General features: G+C 45.9%; 1 protein-coding gene across 1 annotated transcript in view; it reads left to right on the top strand.

The window, feature by feature from the left end:
* Nucleotides 1-2,949: 2,949 nt before the first annotated feature.
* Nucleotides 2,950-22,598, top strand: part of GPC1 (glypican 1) — a 222,731-nt gene continuing 203,082 nt past the window's right edge. The window contains exon 1 of the mRNA XM_075507446.1: nucleotides 2,950-3,689. Coding sequence (XP_075363561.1) covers nucleotides 3,533-3,689 — 157 coding nt within the window. The 5' untranslated portion in view covers nucleotides 2,950-3,532. The remainder of the gene's footprint in view (nucleotides 3,690-22,598) is intronic.

Below are 22,598 nucleotides of genomic sequence, written 5' to 3' on the forward strand. Positions count from 1 at the left end.
TATTTCAATTTGCTTAAAATGTACCGAGCCCAAATCCTGGGTGTGCATACAAACTTTATCAGCGAAATGAATAGACGTGCCTCATAATTTAAGATTAGTTTGCTCAGGATTGGATCCTGTATAGACCTGCAGATAGCTTCTCTGTTGAAGAGCTGGTATCAGCTTGGGTTTATTTTTAATTTGTCTACCTATAAGCTTCTCATTATGATAGTATGTGAGCATCTCACAGGCAGGTGGTCAGATAAGAAGCACTCTTATCCCTATTTAAGAGGTAAGTGATCTGATGACAGTCACTTAATCACAGAGGTTTGTGGCAGAGCTTGTACTTCCAGTTCTAGCTCCTGACATGGGCTTGGGAGCTTGCAGTGTGATCTGTGCTGGCAGTTGGTAGCCTAGAGTTTCACCATGGGAATAGCAGAGTGCATGTGAATAAGCGGAGTGCGTGCTGCGGACTCTCAGGATTTTATCAGGAATGACATGACTTCAGTCCCCGCCGCAGGCACTGTTGTCACCCAGCTTGGGGAAGTGAGATGTATATGAAGAAGGGAAATACTTCTGTCTGTGAAATGATCTATAGCTCAGGGGATGGTTCACAAGGCCAAAACCCAAGGGTTTCAGTCCCAGTTCTTTCCCTGTCAGCAGTTAATATTTCAGTGCACTTCAGCAGCTGTATGATTGTGGAGGGCTTCGTGCTGCAACCTTGGGGTGCAGCCGTAGCTCACAGAGCTTCCCCAAGGTCGCTTCAGGCAGAGCTGGAAGCAAGCCCTCGATATACAACAGCAGCAAGCATCCAACCCCAGACTTTGAGAAGGAAAAGAGAAAATTAGGTACTACTTTGGTCCCCTGTGTCATCCCAAGTCATTCTGTAGCAGCCAGACCAGATAAGAGGTTTATGAGTCAGCCTTTCTTCTCTATCAAGTACTTTGTCTCTTTGGAGTTTGCGTTCCTGGAGTTCACTCCCCTCAACAGACCCAAGTGAGAGCGTTGTTAACTGTGTAAGTATTGGATTTTCCCTCTAGTACCAGGAGGAGGAACCAAGATCCTGGTTTTCCTGTAGTCCTGGAAATATATCTTCTTATATGGATTCCTCTGGTGCTTGTTTTCTGCTGTTACTGTAATTGGATTAATTAGATGAGCTCTCTGACATAGGTCTCCAAGTAGCATGTTCAAAACCTGGGGTGGGGAAAGGGTTATGGCTATAAAATCAGAATAAATATCCAGGAGTAAAGGCTGAAATAACCTTGTGCCACATAACATACTTGGCAACCTGTTATGTGTGTGGTACTCTTGCATTTAGAAAAGAGACCCTTTTTAAAAACAGGGTGAGTCAGACTCTACATCATCCGCGGCAATTTTTTTTCCACATACTTCCAGGAACATGACCCATTTCCATGCTCCAGAAAGCCTGCAAAGCGAGCTCCAAGCTGAGGTGTACCAAGTTTTGGGGAAGCTGCAAGCCTTGGGTTTCTGACCTCTGCATCACTGAGAGATGCAGGAAGAGACCAAAAGGCACAATGTCATGTGTAAAAGAATTAAGATTTGGGGTGTATGGGGTGTATCTGACTCATAGTTTTTAACTTTTGGTGACAATGATGTGTCACCTTAGCCATGATCTTCATTACAAAATTCTCCCCATCTTTGCAGTTAGATCCTCTTAATCTGCTCTCTCGTATCTCATAGATTAATTTAATTAGGAAGATTTCACTGGAAATCATTAGGCGATTTCACAGGAAAGCAACAGATTTTCCCTAGCGCCATCCTTCCCCTTCCTGGGGCTACTACTTTGCTGTCACTTCTTCCTTACTCATTCCTCAGGAGAACAAGCAGTTCTGAAGCAGCAAGATGAACGACCCAACTTTCCCATGTATTTTTGCATGTCTCAGTGACTAGTCCAAAAGGTACAATCTCTGATAAATTTTGCTGGGGTTTGGGGGGACCATGGTGGTGGTGGGGTTTCTGTGTGGGGTTTCTAATGTCTAGTAAGGTGTAAGCTCACACAAGTGCTTCAGCTGAGGCGCAGGCATAGTCCCTCTCCTTTTTCCATAGAAAACAACTGCTCTCAGAAGACTCGGAGAAGTGATCTCTAGGTCCTCTATCCATTGTGAAATGTGTTAGATACTACCCAAAAGCCTGAGAGCCGGTTTGGGGGGAAACACACAGGCATTACCTTGACACCCAGGTGATCACAGATGCCTCAGTTCTGTGGGAAGCAGTCTAAAGCGTGGCTGGCAGAGCTGCAGAGCACGAGTTTCGAGCACGAGCTGGCAGGCTGCTGGAGGAACTAAACTCCAAAGCAGAGAATCTGTAGTTGAAAATTGCCTCTCTTCCCACATCTGCTCTTAGAGGGGCACTTTCAGCCTCCCCAGGACCTTGCTGGGATTCCCAGGCTCTCAGTTAAGATGCCTTCTACTCACCGGTCTGGCTAAGTGTTTTATAAGTGAAGTCTTCTATGTGGTTGTTTTCCCACCGAATTCGGGGAAACTCGGGGTCTTCAGGTTAAGCACCTGGCCACGACGCCGACAAAGATGGGTTTAATGCCCGTTTTTCAATGCGTCCTTCCGGAAGGACGGCGTGCGACCCCCCAGTGCCCCAGCTGTCGGTGCTCTAAGGCTGGTTGAAACCTGCCCGGGACAGGGCTGTCCGTGCTGCCGCCGAAGCCGGGACTTCCCGTCGCAGAGGCGGGGTAGCGATGCTCCTTGCTCTCGGGGCCGGACCGGGCCGGAGCTCTCCGCCCGAGCCGCCCCGCGGCGCCGGCACTTGTGCCGCCCTCGGTTTGCCTCGGGGCCGGGCCGGGCCCGCGGGCGGGCGGCGGCGCCCGGCGCTGCGGAGCGCCCGCGGCGAGGGCGCGGGGCGGTGGCGGGGGCGGAGCCGGGCCCCGGGGCGGGGGGCTGCGCCCTGCGCGGGATTGGCGCCGGGCGGCGTGATGCCACGTCCGGCGGGGGAAGCCCTGCCTCGCTCGGCAGCCTCCCCCGCCGCCCGGCTCGGCGCGCAGGTGGAGCGGTGCCGGCGCACGCACGGACCGACCCGCCGAGCCCAGCCCAGCCCAGCCCAGCCGAGCCACGCCGCGGGAGCAGCCCCGCTCCCCGCCCGGCCCCGCCCCGCTCCGCTCCGCCCGGCCCGGCGGCGCCGCAGCCGGCAGCATCGCGGCGGGACTGCCCGGGGATGCAGCCGCGCTAAGAACAAAAGCCCTCTACGCGGTCACGCTCCGGGGCTTTAAAGCGGCCCGGCCCGGCCCGGCCCGGCCAAACTTGGATCTCTGCCCCCTCCGCCGAGCCGCGGCGACGTCCGGATTGAACTCCTCGGCGCCTTTCCCGCACGCCGCGGGCAGCGGCAGCGCCTAAGACCCGGGGTTCCCCCGCCTGCCGTCCTCGCCCGCTGCGCGCCATCCCGCCGGGGCTGCCCGGGGAGGGGGGCCGCGCCCCGGACCCCGCGCCGCCCGGCACCGCGCCGCCCCGGGGACCCGGGCCGCCTCCCCGCCGCGGGACCTTGGCTTTGCCCTTCGCACGGCAGGTGGCGGGGCCAGCGGAGAAGGATGCGTTTCTTCCCGTGGGGATTTTGGCTGCTATGTGTCGCCTCCGCCCCGGCTCGCGGTGACAGCGGCAGCAAGGCGAGGAGCTGCACCGAGGTCCGGCAGCTGTATGGGGCCAAGGGCTTCAGCCTCAGCGGCGTGCCCCAGGCCGAGATCTCCGGTGAGTCCCGGGGAGCGTGGTAGGGCGGTGGGGAGGCGGCCGAAAGCGCCGTCCCCCCGGGCCGGAGCAGCCCGCGGGGCCGCTGCGATCTGGGGGTTCCCCGGGCTCAGCTCGGGGGTGCCGCGGGGCGGGGGGTGCGCCCGCGACCCGCCGCTGGAGTTTGTCTCGGGTCGTGGGCCGCCACAAGTCGGACCCGAGAGATTTCCCCGAGGGCCGGGCACCCCCTCTCCCCTCGCAGCACCCCTCGTAGCTACTGCCCGGGCTGGAAAGGGTCTCACGCCATCGGTGGCGATGCGAACGAAGCTGTGAGAGGGGGGGTGATCGCACCAAGTGTGCGGTGGTGGTTTTCTTTTTTTTCATTGTCTCGTTTCTTCTGTTTTGAGTACAATTGAAACGGTTCCAGGGCTTTGGTTCAGAACTCGGGATAGTCGGACTGTAATGGGTTTTGGTGTCGGAGCTGGAAAATGCCACAAGGTTATGAGAGAGAAGAACTGATTTTTCTTAACCTTCTTTTGGATGGGAAACAAGTCTGTAAATGGCATTTGTCAGTTGTTAAAAATGAAGCGGGAGTAAAATGACCCTGTGTCAAGCGTGTGAAGCGTAGAGGAAACCCGAGCAACCTACATCAGAGTGTGTCCTCTTGCCTTCATTCTGGTTTTGGACAAATCTTGGTTGATTTTCTCCTCCTTGCAGAAAATCACTGAAATACCAAAGAATATTCAAGGTCTGCTTTATGTTGGGTTGTCTTTTTTTTTTTTTCCCCCTCTTTCTTTTCCTTTTTTCCTGAAAGCCTGGGGGAAATATGCTGAGGTATTGTGGTGGGTTTTTTTTTTAATTCTCGTCTAAGTTTTGATACACCAACTTGTGACCCATATCTAGAGCTTTCTCCTCACTTGCAGGAGCTTCCTCCTTCAGACAAAGCATAAAACATGCAGGCGTACGTGCCAAAGCCAACCTACAGGGACATCCCAGTAAAACTGCAGTTTTACTGTAGTTCACATCTAAGCTACAGAATGCCTTATGTTGAATATTTCATTGTGTAGTTTTCCAGGGAAACCAATTCATTGTCTAACCCGTGAATGGAAAAGGCTGGACCATATAAGTGTCTCACAAACGTGAACAAATTAATATTTTCTTTGTCAAGTTGCAACCAAGAGTAAATTTCCAGAATAAACTGAGTGATCCTTGAAGTTAAACACTGGGGAATTTCAAAATCATTTGAATATCACTATTAATAGAATAGTAATTCAGTTGAGGAAGAAAGTGGCTTTTTATAAATTTGCATCTAATTATTACAAACGTGAATACATTAGCAGTCACGTTTCAAGTGGAAAGTTCTTGGAATACTAAATGCTTACAAATACTCGTGGAGATGGCTACAGCATTGTATGCAGGACTAGTACTACAGGGGCAGTCATTCAGGATTGCGTGAACTGCTGTTACAAGTTATCATGTATCGCAGGTTAGCAGCAAGTAAAGCGTCTTGTGCCTGCAGATCATTGAGATTCAAGAAGTGACAGAGGACATGAAGATTTCTAGGAACCAGGAGTTTTGTTGCCTACCATTTGTTGCTACGAGCATGTACAGTGGCAGTCTTAAGCAACAGTAGTTAAAATTATAGTGTCAAACTGAGCATCTCTGGCTGTTACCGTAAACACGGAAACTCTGTAGATAAATGCTGCAAAAACTTGAGGAATACTGCATGGAAAGTAATATGAAGACGTGCTTGGGGGAGGAAGGTTCCACACATAAACCTGCTGCTGATGCTATTAGCCTGGTATTTAAAACAGCTAACGGACTTAATGATTTTCATTGGTAATTATCGTGCGTACCTTCTGACCAATATATATTCAGGAATGCTCATTTTTATTGCTGTAGTATGTACCCAGTACAGTTAAAACATGGATGTATGTTAATACTAACCTCAGAAATGTTCCTAATAAAGTATAGTGTTGTGTATTGTGTATGCTTTTTAGCATTTGTGCAGGTTAGTGCAGGAGTTCATGCCAGTTTTCTTGTCTCCAAAAGGAAGTATCTCGAGACCCTCCTGCAGTATCCCCACATGTAATAAGTACAGGATCATGCAGTTTATAATTCCATGTTTTGTGGAAACATTCAATCATCGCTTAAGGCTGGTTTCAACAGCTTTATTTCAGCTTGCTGACCATGGGGGTTGTAATTGGTTTGTAGGCTTCTTGTCAGATTACACCTGACTGACACCTGTAAATGCCTACACATCAACGAACAACAACTTTTGGCTAACTTAGGTTTCCTGATGGTGGCCTTTTCCATGTTGTCAGTGAGGTTCAAGAGCTACCCCAAGAACCACGTTTTTGTCTTATTTCTGAGCCCTCCAGAGGCAAAAGCCCTTCACTCGCTCCCTCTCCAAGGGAATCTTGCTGTTAGTTCTCTTCCCATTGCTTGCCCTGAAGCAAAGGGGAAAACTCATTTCTTAGCCTCATGGCCTTGTCTCCAAAGTGGTGCTACCATGCTAGGCTGACCTTGCTCCTGTCTGCTTTGAACTGGCTCCAGGCGCTGCTTGGTGTGTGTTGCCGTCACACCAGCCTGGCACCAGGAGCCAAACCACACGCTGCTTGCATCCCCAGAACTTGACTTCAAAAGGAGTTTAGTAAGCTTCGATGATGCAGGCTCTGATTCAGGCTGAGATGGCTGTGTTTATGTTGGTTTTAGAACACTTATTGCACGCTTTACACCTTCTAATCTGTATTCTTTTGTTATGATTTAAGAGGATTATGAGTAATATAAAGTCTCCACAGCTCAGCAGAAGGTAGTCCCTGCTTATGACTGTACAGATCAGTTAGAGAAGCAGTTGCACAGTTATTAGCTGGCTAATAGATAAGCATCTGATTCAGGGAGACTCTTGGCTTACCAGATTTCTCATGAACCACCTAGACAGGGGTTCCTGGTTTTTTGCTAGTGTTGTACAATGCCTTTAACATGTCTAAGTGTTTTGAATGTGTTGGGTACTGTTATTAAGTGTGTTTAGGGAATATGCAAGGTGTTATATCTCACTACTTTGAAGTCAATGGCAAAACTCCCAAACATGAAAGAAACGTCTGCTTGTATTAGTAATCCTGACAGACAGACGTGCACCCAGAGTCTCTGGTGAAGATCTGCCTAGAAGAAAGTTTCTAACGCTGGAGGAAACGCTCCCTACTCCTTGGGTTTGGGGAAGTTATGACGCTTTCTTCCATAAGATGTACTAACTTGAGCAAAATTTTCCTGTGTGTTGGAGTGTTCCCGCTCACCGGCTGGATGACCCGCACCCCTTTTCTGTGATTGCTACAAAATATGGGCAGTTTGACAGCTTCCAGTTCTTCTGTTTCCTCTTAAGTCTTCTGGAGGTAGCAAGCCTCAGTTCCTACTTTCTCACATTCTTGCTACCCAGACACCATCACCCCATCGTGGGTCCCCTACTCTGGTGACTGAGGGAGAGGGGTGCCCTGCTGTAGGTGTACTACTTAGTGCCTGTGCTAAGGGCTGGTCGTCTTAGGCTCACAGCGTGGTTTGTGACAAAAGGGGGCGAGTCTACGGCAGAAAATATTGCGCTTTGGGGAGGATATCCAGCTTTCTCTGCTGACTTGATGGATTACTGATGTTGGATAGGTGACTGCTCCCCAGTGTCTCGAGCAGAGATAGTTCTCTTGTGTACTGGAGAAGACTTGAGAGTTGGATGTGCTTGGACCTTGCTCGCTGTTTGGGCTAGGCTTTTGCTTTGGTTTGTTTATTATTCAGATTAATCCTTCCTAGACTTGGCTTGCTGCTGGGTTGAGTTTGTTGACACGGGCGATGGTTGTCACACAGCGAAAGAAGAGGAAGGCACAGAAAAAAAACAGCTGGACTTTGCCAGGCCATATTGCTGCTCGTCCAGTCACATATCTCATGAGTATGCCTCCCTGGTTCCCTAGCTGAAAGGAGTCAGAACAATTTTTTAATCTTTTGGTCCTTTTAGGCTGCATAATCTGGTTTTGTAATGAAAACATTGTCAAGTGTATGTGTTAGAGCCATTTGGAGGAGCGTTAGCTAAGTTGAGAACAGGTCTGGCTACAGGATGGGACTTGATGAGGCTCTCTGGGTTTTATTACCCTCTTCATACTCAATATTAGAGGGCATTTTAACTTCTGGCAGTTGCAGTACAAAAGGCGTAAGTGAAAAGATGGGCAAACCTGCATCTGTGGTATGAAAAATAAAATCTGGGGCTCCTCCACTCCCAAGGAAGAGTGTTTACCCCTTAATTGAATGGGGACACTGTTGCTCCAGCACTTTTTGAAGTTGTTGTTATATTTGGTTTGTAGTTACTCAAGGCAGACGGGATTTCTTAAGGTTAGCTGCTGTATGATGAGCTCCCGAATGCAGTATCAACCCGTTTACGCTAATGAATTTGTTAGGGGCAAATTGGAATGGCCTTTGTAGCCTGCTTGGTTTAGAATGCTATTTCTGATGAGGCAAAACATAGGGAATTGTGCCTTTTCCTCCATCTGGCAAGTAGATTGGTGCGAATGTTAGAGGAGGCCGTGCCTGAACTGCGTATCTCCATTTCTGTTTGACTTAAAATATACATAGAAATTTACATATTTTACACTTGTGATTGATTAATTTGTGACTGCAGAATGTGTGCATACAAAACAATTATGAAAATGAGATTTATGGAGAAAAATGGGCTCCCTCTAGCGGTTAGTTATGGGACCAAACCGGAGTCTCGGAGGAGCCTGTGTCTTCGCAGTGCAAGCCAGTGCTTACCTAAGCTATGCCTGCGATCTGGAAAGCTTTACACTTAGATATTCTTTAGAGTTTTGTGGTGTTGACATTATTTTTGAGAGAATCTGCCTTTCTGTCACTGTGATATGGATGACTAAGCTCTCACCACATAATTATCCTTATCAGCTGTGTCTGACAAAACTATTTCAACAGCTTCTTTTGTTGGTGAAGCAAAAGCCTGATATTTTCTTTTCACAAAATTTGCGTGCATGTATAGCTGGAGACACCCACCACCACCACTGTGTGAAACTGTAGAGCTCACCTCATCTCTCCTTTTTCTGTTCTTGCCCTGTAAGTGCCCCGCTTTGTTTAAGAACACATGTCAGTCAATCTCTGCATATGCCGGATGGGTTTGAAAGATGTGTGGCTTTTGGCAGGGATTGTGAAACAGTTGGTTTAATGTTCTATTGCTTTCAGTACAATTGTCTCACATTGAGGAGACTGGATAGATATATTCCTCTGGGTAATTTCAATAATTAAGTGTGCTTTGACTTAACCAAAGGCAGGGAGGGAGCTGCTAACTTGATTATCAAAAAATGTGTGTTTAGAGCCAAAGGTTTTATTTTCCTTGCAGGTCACAACAATGATAACTGAAAACAGAGGCCACGGAGCACCTGCCTATCAGCAGCAGCTGAGCACAGGCTCCGCACCCTACTCACTGCTGCCCATTGGACTAGGAAGGGGGGGGGGGTTAAGTATCATCTATTTTTATTGCAGCATCAAATTGCATTAGGCACAGTATGGAAAGTGAAGGCAGGATAAAAGGATGGCCCCAGCCTCAGAGAGCTGTTGGTCTGAACAATAATTCTGATCCTGCTGGCTGCAGTACTCTCAGCGCTGTGTGGCTGGGGCCAGTACTGCAGTTTTGGTCTCCTGGCAGCAGCTCGGGTGTTCCTGTTGCTTGTTTTCCAGCACTGTGGAAGTGAGGAGCAGGGTAGGTGGGAAGTGGGATTGGCAGGTGTCACTGGTGTAGGGAGAACTTCTGTATCTGCTTTCAGCGTTCAGCTGGAAATACGGGACAGGAATTTCAGGGGAAAACCAGGGAAATAAACATCCCAATTCTGTGGAAATCTCCAGGCTTCCTTGGGGGAAACAGCTTTAATGTCTGTTTGCTGTCCTGACCCCTGGTGAATGCAACGTTTCTATATATTGGGTTTCTTTCTTTGTCCCATGAGGTGCTTTTGCGTACATCTAGCAGGCAGGTAGCCTTACAGAGGGGATAGTGTCAAGACAGCACGCTGCTCTGGCATACGGTTGGCCCTGCCGCCTCTGCCTGTCTTCTGTAACAGGGCATACACTACCTCCAAATGTGATTGCTTGCTTTCCTGCAAGCAGGAAATCAGCAAGCAGCGTCCAAGATGGTATGTGCACGTGTTGCTCTCCCACTCGGAGAAGCAGTAACAAAAGTCCCCGCAGAGAGTTGTCTTCAGTGTGGCATCCTGTCCTGCAACGGCAGGGTGTCTCCTGCTGGAAGCGCAGCCAGCTCCCCGCACTCAGTGTGCTGCTCAGCTGCTGTGTGTAACAGCAGGGTTTGGCTCTAACTGCATTTGATACATGCAGAGGTCCTCCTGTATCCCCTTGAATGTTGTGCGCTGCAGCAGGCACGTAGCAAACGTGTAGAGTCACCTTTTTGGCTTTTCCCATGGAAGGGCATCTCCTTAGTTGAGTGTTAATTCAGAAAGGATTTGGATGTACTACTTCTGGTTGCGTGACAGTAAAGCTGAGGAGGGCACTTGATGCTGACTTTCTTCTGCCCCTTCTGAACTTTCTGCATAGATTGAGTCTTTCTGAAAAGCCTAAGCGAGTCCCTCCTTGTTTCCGACTGTATAAGTTAGGTCACAGTTGGGCCACCTTTTTCAATGCTTCTCCAAATACTTGCTACCAAGCACAGCTGTGAGAAGGAAGGAGAGGTTCAGTGGGCAGCTTGGTGGGGCAGACACACCACCTGCTTGGGTGGTGGCCTGGAGCAAGTCCATACAGAGTCTTTTCATCTTTAAATCTCCCTGGAAAAAGTCACATTCTTGCTTTCCTGTCTGTGGAATGAGAATGAGGGTTGACAGTGTCTTCCTGACAACTGTTACCATAACTCTGCCCCATGGTGATGGGGAGAGACCTAGGGAAGGGAGACCTTAAAGCTTGCAGGAACCCTTGTAGCAGTTGCTTGAAGATTATTCCATCATGTGTTGTAGTTTGTTTGCACAAAGTTGCTGTAGCTGCCATTGCATTAGGAGATTGCCCCTCAAAGTTACAAAAAAGAAATAAAATTCAAAACTCTGTGAAAGCAGAAAATTTCCTTTTTTCCCTCTTACCCGTGAAGGACAGGCTGCCCTCTCCTGTAATGTCTATATACCCTGACACTTTGTTGCTCAGAATGTGTTATATCCGTGACAGGTGAAACCTGTCTTTAAGTAACATTTGATTCCCAGGGAATCAGGTTACCTCAGTTGCCAGATTGTTCTGCAAAAAATAATGAAGCTTTAGACTGTAGACACTTAAAATGCTTGTCTATACGTGACAGAGCTGTGAGCTGGGTCAGTCACTCCTGTCCAGTAATGTGTTCCTGTTTTACTTGGAATTCTTCAGATATGGAAAACTTTTTCTTGTCTTTCTTATGGTTCGAATAAGCAGAGTGTGCTGTGACAGTTATTCACAACGCTCTCGCTCTGAGTTTTAGAAAATATATTAATCACAATTGTGTTGACTGTACAGAGATTATAAAACTAATTTAATTTTTTGTGCCTTTTTGTATAGAGTGCAGCATGAATCAAAAGTACAGAATTACCCAGCTGTTATAAACTCCTATGCTAGCAACATGAGTAAAACAATTTTTTAAATTGCCATGCATTCTTCTGAAGTATTAAAAAAAAGAAAACAAAACCAAAAAAGTTTTACTGTGGTTTCAGGGAGCAACACGATAGTACTTATGCAGACAGTCAATCTTTTATATGACTAAAATGCAAATACTCTATGACAAATAGTTTTGGCTTGCAAAAAATTGGTATTTTATAGGATTGTAAAACTATACTGTATAATTTAGTTGGAGTGTTTCCATTAGTTTTACCCAAATCTCTTGCCTTTTAGCTGGAGCAGACAGGCATATTTCTAAAATATGAATATTTTAGAAATTCTTTTAGTTGTAAATTTTGTTCATAAATAAAAATACAATAAAAGCACTGTCAGAAATTAAGATTAATTTTACATTTTTAAAAATACAGATGAAAAGAGGCTACTTCAGTCTCTTCTGCTCTCAGTTCATGTTGTTGCAGTAAAGTTTGCAGTGATTTGATTGTATAATTGATCCTGAAGTGAGGGCCAAGCATAGCATAAAGTGAATTTTGTATGAGTGGCAAAGCAGGGGGCTGCTGTATTAGCATCTCTTGTCTGTTCCTGCTGTCTCCCCAGATAAGCTGAACGGTGGAAATTGGGTGCTGTAATTACCATGTGGGTCTGGCAGGAGGGAGGTCTGATCCTAGTCCCCATCTGGATGCAGATTTTCACCAAGAAGCTGGAAAAGCCACTTCACTTTGCTCTTTGCAGCAGTTTCCTCTACCGTAATCACTAAATTGGAATGAGAGCTTGAATAACTCATGGAAAGTTTGGTTTATTAAACTCTAGTCCCTAGATGTAAGAGTGCCTTAAGAGAGCAGTGGTCTTCTCCCCTGATGCGGTTGCTCGCTGTGAACAGCTGCATGAGTTTAAAACAGTTGTATAACCAGTTTAGATTTTACAAACATCTGTTTGGCTTTGTGACAGAATCCCAAACAAGCCCTGCAAAAAAACCCCTCTTACTCCCCTTTCATTTGTGGGAGGTCTCCTAGTGGCTTCCACGTTGAGGAGGCTGGTATTTTTATTAGAGAGGCTCTCTAAGGCCAAACCATAGCTGGAGACTCATCTGCTGTGAATTTGAGGAAGGGCTGCACAATAGTGGGAACCCGTGGGTAGAAGTCCCATTGACTCAGCCGCAGGCTTCCCAGGGCCTGTGCCCCATCCTGTCTGATGGTGGTAGGATGCCACAATGTCCCAACTGCTTGTGCTTTGGGGGGTTGGTGCAGAGGAGAGACTGGGAAGTGCCTGGGGAGGTCAGAGAAGTGTTCCAGTTTGCCTTTTGCCTTTCATCTGCAACTAGCATGTCCCCTAAATGAATTTAAGCCCAGATAAGCAAAAAGTTATATGATGTTATATAAATATATGCGTGAATCTCCGTAGCACATCAGGTAGTGGAGTCCCTGCATGGAGTGCAAGAGTAGGGGAAACCCCCCTGTTCCTCAGTACTGTCCTCAGGTCAGTGATCAGGTACTACATTATATCTTCCCAGGTGAGTTTGTGCGTTTGTCCTCTTTCTATGCTTTCCATTAAGTTGATTTAGAACAGTGGCTGTTGGACTTGCTGTGTCTCAGGAAGCTGTATTTGATTTTATTTGATCAGTTAATAGTAGACAATAACTTCATTATCTCTGCTACACACTGGTGTTAGGGGCAGAAAAAGTTCGGATGTGGAAAATATGGCATAAATTATTCTGTGTGCTAGAGTTTATATGGGGTGTTAATATGTGGTACCACTTATTAGATGCATTAATGCAAGGTGGTCAAAATGATGTTAGATGTGGAGGGTTGGAATTAGGTGTGGGAGAGCAAAGCAGAGTGTTGTAAATTCCTCTTTAGACTAGGTTTACCCGGCAAGAGTTTTACTTGACTAGTTGCAGAGTATGAGAAGTGAGCCAAATCATGCTAGGAAAGGACTTGTTTAGGTAACTGATGTCCAACCTCAGGCATGCGATGTGCTGGTGGCCTACTTTTTGCTTCTGGCTCCGTGAAGGTTCACAGCCACTCCTTGCCGTGATGACTATCACTCTCTACAACTCCCTGAAAGGAGGTTGTAGAGAGGTGGGTGTCAGTCTCTTCTCCCAAGTAACGGGTAATAGGACAACAGGAAATGGCCTCAAGTTGCACCAGGGAGGTTTAGATTGGATATTAGGAAAAATGTCTTCACTGAAAGGGTTATCAAGCACTGGAACAGGCTGCCCAGGGAAATGGTTGAGTCACCTGGAGGTATTTAAAAGACGTGTCAATGTGGTGCTTAGGAACATGGTTTAGCGGGACTTGGCAGCGTTAGGTTTACGGTTGGACTTGATGATCTTAAAGGTCTTTGCCAACCTAAATGATTCTATGACTTGTGGCAGGTCTGCTCTGTGCCTAAAATACAAACTTTTGCAGGTGCATGGTGGATATATGCTGGGCTTATGATGGATGACAGCATTGTCTGGCCATGTGCCCTGTGTTCACAAACACACACACCTGTCATGCAACTGCATAAGTCATCTATTGGGTAAGATGTGATACCTATACTTTGATGTAGCATGCACCTTTGCTCTCGCAGTGCATAAGGAGTCATTGGTATGGCTTTAAATGTATCCTTAAATGGAGGAATGACTCATCCCAGTCCAAAGCTGGGGCTCTATTGCTTTACTTTTACTGTTGGTATAAAGGCAACATGGGCATCCAGAACTATTTTGTGTTTGAAAGGGATAGAGCATACAGCTATGTCTCTTTGAAAAGCTGCCTGCTGCTGTTGTATGAAATAACACCATAAGAGAGGTTATCGTTTATTGCCAAGAAACTGGAAGCAACTCACGGGTTTTATTTATTTATATATGTGTGTGTGCCTGTACGTGGGGTGGTAGCTCCGGAAAGGGAATTTTGACAAGCAGCTCTTGAGCCCGTGCTCTGGGGGATGTGGACTGGACCATTCTCTGCTTTGGCTGGAGGAGGGGATGTGGCCTGTTTTGGGCCTGCTTCTTCCTAGTGCTGCTGGTTCAGTCCCAGCTGCAGAGGTGCTGCTCCCATGGCAGCTTGCTTGTGCCACTGTCCCTGTGGGATGAGATTTCCCTGCCTGAGCTCAGATGTGCAGCAACCTCCCAAGATGCAGGTGAGCAGTTACATACAGATCCATGCTTGTTGCTGACGCATAACTGGTTTGTCCCATCCTGGACAGCAGCATGGAGCACAGTTTGTTTTGCCATATCCACATGTACTGTGCTGTTCAGTTGCGGGATCACTTAAAGCCCCAAATATCTCCATGCCATGCAGATGCCTTTCATATCAGGATGGCTGCCTGTTGCTGAGTGGACTCATTTTGCTGCTGTGTAGGATAGTACCTTCTGGGGAAACGTAAAACAAATGTTAATAGCACTTTTGCAGAACTAATTAAAATTAAATTTTCATTGGTAAATCTTCACACGTGCCAGCAAGTATAAATAAGCAAAGCTTAAGTTGTGACTTTGCTCTTGTTAAAATAAACAGAGCAAATACCTTCTGACACAGGGCACATTTCAATTGTAAACCAGGAAAGAAAGCCACTGTGTTTAAATGCAGTATCATTTCTCCCACTACCCTGGATCACTGTCTGGGGGCTTGAGTTTTGTCTTAATAAGTAACACTGTTGCTACTGTTTGTGTTGCACTGAAGCAATCTCCTATCACAGTCATAAATTAAATATTTTTCTCTGTTACTAATACACTCTGTGATAGGGTTTAGGACTTAAATTCCTAAATATATCTGCTGATGTATGGGTATCCAGCAACATGGTGTCTTGTGTTATCCTGCTATCACTGATATATTTTGAGCATGTTACGTCACTCGGGCTGATCTGGCTATCCTTTTTGTCAGCTAGAGAAAAAGACATCTGAAATGCCCCTTTCCGGTATTCTTTATGGGAGCAGTGGTTGCTTTCAGAGCCCAGTGTGTCTGCATGTGCTGAGACCCCTGCAACAGCAAACTTCCAGAAGTGGTGTGCAAAAACGATATTCCTGTATTGTTTTGTAAACTGAGGGATGCAGGGTTTGTGTAGTTAAAATGCATAAAAATACAATAATTGATTAAAGAAAATTAACTATTTGCATGCTTTATTAAAAAAAAGTGTGGAGTGCCTTACACCCTTCTGTTCAGTGCTTGTGAGACTGCTTCTGGAGCATGATGTCAAATTTTGGGTTACTCTGTAAAGGAAAGGTATGGCTATACTGGAGCGAGTCTGGCACAGGCCACCAAGATGGTTAGGGTGCTAGAGTACGTGATGTACGAGGGGAAGCTGTGAAATCTGGGTTTGTTCAGCATTGAGAAGTAAAGTCTAGAAGAAAGAAGGCTAGGGGAGATCCCATTGCTGTCTGCAACTACTTAATGGGTGGGAACAGAGAAAGAAGAGGTGCACTTGGGTGCACAGGGGCAGGATGGGAGGTGGCAGACACAGGTTGGAACTGGGGAAATTCTCATTTCATACATGGGAAGACTTTTTCAACATGAGTGATTGAACACTGGAACAGGAGCCCAGAGAGGCGGTGAGACTTCCATCTCCATCCTTGAAGATATTCAGAGTTTGAGTGGACAGGGCCCTGGGGCACCTGCTCTAGTTGGTCCTGCTTTGAGTGAGGGGTTGAACTAGATGGCTCCAGAAGACCTTTTGGCTTAAATTATTCTGTGATTCTGTGCAAATGCTGCAATTTTGCCATACACAGATGAATTGGGTGTATGTGTAGGTAAAGCTCTTTCGTTAATGAAGGTCTTCAGAGGAGTAGGTGTGAAAGGAAATCCTTCCAGTACTGCTGTGTAACATTTGTATTTTTTGAACTTATTTATTAGTTTATGAAATATGACATATAGTGAAATCAAAGAGAAGCAATGTTCTCCTACATGAGTAAAAACCTGTGCTGGTACTCCAGAGATCTGAGTTCAATTTTCTATTCTGGCACATGACCTTGGGCAAGTTGCTTAATCTGCCTGTGTCTCCAATCTCCATCTGTGCATTACTGTCTTCAAATGATAAGATCTTGGTTTTGTAATTTGTCTTTAAATTATAAAGTCTTGGAGTACTAAGTCTCACTATTTCTCTATTTCACTATACAGTACTTAGCACAATGGGACCATAAATCTTCATCAGTCCCGTGATACATGAATAATAAACAGTAACGGCATAATTTAGGGCCACATTCTACCTCTATTCTCATGATGTATAAAGACAGGGGTTTTGTTGATTAAAATGCTATGCTGTTCAACCTAACGAAGATACATGAGCCTTACTGAACAGATTTTTACGAGCCTGTTGTTGGCTCTTTTGGTTTGTTGGGTTTTTATTTTGTTTCGTCATTACTCATTGATTGCATGTATCTAAACAATTTGCTTGGCAGATCAGGGAATAAGAAATTCCTTTAATCTGTATCTCTTTCAGTTTAATTATTGTTAACTCATTACTTAGTTCAATGGATAATGAACTCTGTTCACTGTGTGGTGGAAAAGAGCTGGACTACAGAGAGAGAACTGGATTCTCCGGTTCTTTTGAAGATACAAACCAAAATTGCAGAGCCACTGAACATTTAACTCTAGGTTAGACTGAAGGTTAACAGTAGGCGTACTGCTATTACCTTTGCAGGCTTGAATATAGGTTAACATTATTTCAGTTGGTTCCATGCCTGGCATTGCATTACATTTGTTGCTTTATTTTTAGACAGTTAAGAAACTGGTGACTACTATGTAGACAGCTATTTTTGTCTTGATTATAAGACAGTGTCTAATAAAATCATATGTAGTACAATCCTAATTATTACAGACAGACTTTACATTTGTGAGTGTGGTAATACTTAGTGTGTTAAGCTACTTCCTGCAAAGTTTAATAATGTGTTCAGACCTTCCCATTTCAGCTACAGCCAGGGGAATAAATACTTCATTCAGTCAGGGGTGCTGTGGTCTCTAGTGCCACGCTGCTGAGCATGTGGGTTGTATTCAGAGATTACCCATGTTTCTTGTTTCTTCATCCTGTAATTTGTGTCGTCTTTTCATCATAGAAGACTCGGTGAACCATACGTAGCAGGCATTGGCTGTCCCGCCATGCTGTGGCAGTGGCAGCTTCTGGGACAGTGGTGGTGCTGAGGAGGCCGTTACCAACCCCAGAGAGTATGCACAGGTCGGGGTCACCCCCATCGCTTCGCTTTCACGTCAGCAACTTGGTTCAGCCCCTGAAGCCAACATCCACTGTGTTGCATATAACATAAACTAAAATACACCATTATATTTTTAAACACCTTGGTTATGTATATTAAGCTTTCTTCCTAAGACTGAGGAAAGCTAGACACTAGAAGTTAGAGGAGACTAATGTACCAGGGAGGGGAGCAGGACATGTGGAGTCACTCTAAAAATGAACAGCAGATTGTTCATCCGTTGCTGCCTGCTCTTACACCCTGGCAGGCTGGCTTCATGCATGCCTCCCTCAGTTCTGCAGCTATTCACACAGGAATTTGAAAGAGAGTAAAAATACTGCCAAGACTTTCCCCTTATCACCAAGGCTGAGACTCTGGAGCAGACCATGAAGCCTGCAAACACAGTTGCCCTTGGTAGAAATGTAACTTTCCTATCAGGATATTATCAGCGTTTTCAGCTAGACTGAAGTGAAGAGAATAGGGATTTCAGTGAGAAACCATGCTGAATGGCTTCTGAGCGTTTGGCAACAAGTCACGGAAAGGTTGAGTACGGCTATATGTCAAAGATCAGTGTTGAAATGTTTATTATGGGCTTGCTACTGTATTCTGCTCAGTCATCAGGAGAAGACAGTTCATGGCACTCTTACTGTCTGACCATTCTCAGCACAAATTTAATGCAATGCACTTTCTTGCAAAATAAAGAAGGAGGAAGAACCTGGGTACCCTAGAATACTAAGCTGCTGCTCTGGAGATATTTTTCCACTCCTGGGGAAGGAATTGTTCTTTGCACAGTGTCCCCCACAAAAGCCCTCTTAATATGAATGACATTGTCCACATTTGTAGAAAAAGAAAATGACACTTGCCAAATTTGCAAATCACAGTTTTGTTTCTGTCAGCTTTGGCAGTTACATGGCTTCTGGTAACGCTAATGAAGGCAATCTGCTTTTAATTTAAAATCCGCCCTGAAGAAAAAAAAATCTGGCAGTTGAGGGATTCAGCAGTGTCCTTGTGTGAAACTTCTCTTTCCTTATTTTCTATGGTTTGCTTTAGCCGAGGAGAAACTGTTAATTAAAAAATATTCCTAAAGTAGCCAAATATGCAGGAATGTACTTATGCAACAACTACCTGTACCAGTTCTGCAGTAAATAATTTCTTTGTTTTCATTTGATGAGCAATTCTAATTAACCAAATAAAAATACTGCTTACCTTGCACTTGACTCATCATGTTTGCTGCTTCTCATCTGATTGAGGGACCAAGTATGGCAGGTTTTGTTTAGATTACTTTTTTGGATTCAGCAAAGCCAAAGGTGGTCAAGTGGCACAAGGAGGGGATAATGCCCAGAGGAGGACTCTGCCTGTGGAGCAGTTCCTCCTGGCTGGGACAAGCAGGCGGGGAGCACCGAAGGCTACAGGCTCTCCCGAAAGGCTTGCCTTGGGTCTATGCCTCCTGTGGGCACAGAGGAAGGAGACAGGAGCAGGGGGAGACAGCATTGCTCAGACCACATTTGAATGAAGTTTCTTTGAAGGCATTTTTCCTTAGTTCAGAAGGTGCTAGACCAAATCATGGATCTAGTCAGCATAATTTTGTGCTTTGCACAATGGTAAATAGTCTGTGCTTGGAGAATAGTGTAAGGAAAGTGTTTCTGTGTGTAGAACATGCATGTGTACAGTGAAGCTGATATGGTTATGCAGCAGAATTGTCTAGAAATTATCAAAATGCCCATGTGTTGCTTGATTCAGCCTTCAGTCCTGCCCTGAATCCTTTGAAGCAGTTCAGAGGAGCTGCAAGCAGGAGCTACACTGTGGTATTCTGCCTTTTTCTGCTGTACAGAGCTTAGGACATTGTTGGAGCTGTAGAAATTTGGGGATTGGGCAGGAGATGTCGGAAGACTTCTTAGCAAGTTTAAAGCGATCAGACTGCCTGGTCCACAACTGTGGTGATCCAAGTACAGTATTTTCACAGCTCCCATTTGACAAAGCACCATCAGCTGCAGCCTGTCTGCCAGCATCTGGAGCAACAGAAATTATTTCATATTTTGTTTTTGGGTTGTTTTTTTTTTTAAAGCACATAAAGATAGAGAATTGTCTCTAGCTTTAGGAGAATCAAAGTAAACTCTACTGTAGAGTTGTCTTGAGCTACTCCATAACTAGGGTAAGCATTTACAGTGCCAAATGATGAAAGCATTTTGCACTTTATTGGATTGTAGTGGCTTCTTCAGCACTGCATTTCATGTGTGCAGGAAGGAGAGGTTTGGTTTGTTTCACAAATATTTCACAATGATTTGAAATGTATTTGTTCCTTTTTTCATCACAAATGAAAAATGGCCAAAGCTGTTAGGCCTGTAGCTTATTACCCCTTCACACTAACACTTGTTTTGAAAGGGATGGGGAGCTAATCAAAGTGCTGATTCGACCTGAGGCAGAGTATTGCTAGCCTTTGCTGTAATATAAGGAATTATTATAAGCCAATAGCCGGACCAATTTTTTCTACCCAACGTTTGGACATCCAGCAAGAGTCCTGACTGCTCTGTTGGTGCTGGGGAGCAGCGGCTGGTACAAAGGGCCGTAGCCACAGCAGTCTTCAAACAGCTGAAAAGCTGGGTACAGCATTTCAGGGCCGCACAAGCAGTGCAGTTTGCTCAACAGCTCTGACTCCATGCTCCCATCTGCTTTAAGGCTGTACCAGAGGGAGGAAATTCTGGTCCCGTTGTCTCCTCTGGGAGGATTTATCTTGGAATTTTGAAACCTAACCTCCTGCTCCATCCCTAAATTTAAATCCACAGTTTCTGACTGAAGATAGAATGATATGTCAGTGAAGCACTGGGGCACAGCCATCCCCTGTGTATTTATAATCTACTGTTGCATTAGGAGTTTGCTGTAGAAACAGGAGCTGGAAGAGGAACCAGCATGGCAAGAGGAGTCGTACAGGATGCACGCTTGGGCTGTGGTATGCTGTCCTGTTAAGGGGCATGCGATTAGCCTCTTCTGTGCTTGACGAATGAGTGCTGGGAGTGGTGGAAAGATGGTTGGTGTCTAATCCAAAGGTCACCTGAGGTAATCCAAAAGCACTGTGCTGTTCCGTGGAAGTCCATGGTCATGTTTTCAGAAGCAGCCATGGTCTGAAGCCTTGCTACACAAAGGAAGTCGCTTAAACAGAAGGCTCACCACCCCAGCAGAGCCTTCGCGAGACTGCAGGCCAGTTGCATCTTCCCTGGTGACCTTGGGGAGGGGGCAAATAATCTAACAGATGGAGAAAATGCATTTTTGTGATTAGTGGGTGATGGGCTCCTCCTAAGCAGAGAAGGTCTGTTCTTTTAATTAATTAGCTGTTTAATATGTTTGTGCAGTGGCATGTCTAACTAATGTGCAGTTACTATGAATACGCATACAAATGGTAGTAATGGGTGCAGATGGCCATAATTACCCATGTTGATTTCTGCAGTAATCACACATGCAACATATCAAGTTGGCATAAAAATTGACTTGTATTGGGTGATTTGTTTTCCTCCCATCATTGTGCATGAATGTGCTCGCATGACCATCCTCTGTACACCTGGATTCCCTGGACTCACTGCTGGGCTGCACCCACCAAGCTGAGACAAGGCTTTAGATTTTTAATGTGTGCACAAAGAACTCAAGCAAGACGAAGATGACTCTAACTTACGTTTTCTCTGCAGTGTCCTACACCCAGTGCTTTGGACTACATGTTTTGCCTGATCATGGTGCAGAAGCAGGGCTGTAGGGCTTCTGAGGGTTTCATATACCTGTATGCGGTGTCTGGTTGGCCTTCACAGGGCAGCTGGTTCTCGCTCTCACAGCCAGGCCTAGGAGTGGTGTGTTATGCCCTGCAGTTGCCCTGCAGTTGCCTTGTAGGAACGTAAGAGATGTCTGATTAGGTCACCCCATGGTCTGTCTAGCCCTACAAGCTGTGTCTGATAGTGCTAGCAGAAGATGATATTTAGGAACGGAGTGTGGCTGTGGCACCTTTCTGAAGTCTCTCACTTTGTACTCCCAAACACCCACAGTTTCTGAAGAGAGGATATCGGGGGGTACATCCCTGCCCAGTCCTTTACAGACCTTTTGTCCATAAGTCTGTTTAATCTCTTTTCAAACCTGCTGGATATGGTCTGCCTCCACAAAATCCCATGGCAGCAAGCTCCATAAGTTCACCTCCCACTATGTAAAGAAGCACTTTCTTTTGTCTGTTTTAAACTGGCAAAGTGCTTGAGCTTGCATGGCTGCTTTTCACTTGGATCATCTGGCCAGATGAATCCGTAAAAGGGCTTTTATTAATAAGCCCAAATGCTAAGGAGGAGTTGTATTCCAAAGACAATTCAAGGTTTCGGGAAGTGGTCACACCTTCTTTTCCCCAGGGGACGCCCAGAGGAAGGGTATCCTACAATATCAGATAGTTGTAGTGGTGCAGCTTTAGAAAGGAAATTGAGCTGCTTGGAGTGACTTGAGGACCTGGGAGATCCTGGTTGGCAACAGGAGCGGGTGCTGCTAAAACCTCTTTTTGCTTGCACACTGAATAGTGCTTTCCTGAATTGGATGATGGGCTCCCTTTGAGCCTAGTGACTGAGGAGCTACTTATCCATGAGGCTGAGTTCTAGTTTGGGAAATGGCAAAGACAATTTAGGGGAAGTATGCGTCAGAAAACATTTCTGGGATTGCTAAGCACTGCTCCAGGTATAAGCACCGAACACCATCTGCTCTGGGGTAGCTCAGCACTGAGGAGAAAAAGCTCTAGAAACTGCTGTCGCTGTGGGCATTGCAGATCCAGAGGGAAGCAGACAAGGGAAAACTGCCGGCTGCTGCCCTTCAGCCTAGAGGCGGCTCCGCTCCAGTGGTGGGATGTGTGGATGTACCTGCCTTGCAAACTGCTTTGGGCAAAAGGCTCTGTCAGAATGAAAGACCTATGGATAATTCATGTGTCTGCACTTCTTTGTGGAGTGGCATTAATCTTTGCATCAGGAGACTGCTGCTTTGTCTCCTAGGGTTAAATCTTGAAGGTTCTTGATGGCAGTTAAAAAGCTGGGGGTACAAAGAGAAGTTTAAAGAAGGCTTGTAAGAGAAGTTCATGTCAGGGGGAGAATAATCTGAAGACTCTGTGCAGTGTAATGCAGAGCCGATTTTAGGCTGATGACTTTAACGTAGTCACTAGTGCA

This window comes from Mycteria americana, chromosome 7 (genome assembly GCF_035582795.1).
Source record: "Mycteria americana isolate JAX WOST 10 ecotype Jacksonville Zoo and Gardens chromosome 7, USCA_MyAme_1.0, whole genome shotgun sequence".
Taxonomy (NCBI): Eukaryota; Metazoa; Chordata; class Aves; order Ciconiiformes; family Ciconiidae; genus Mycteria; species Mycteria americana.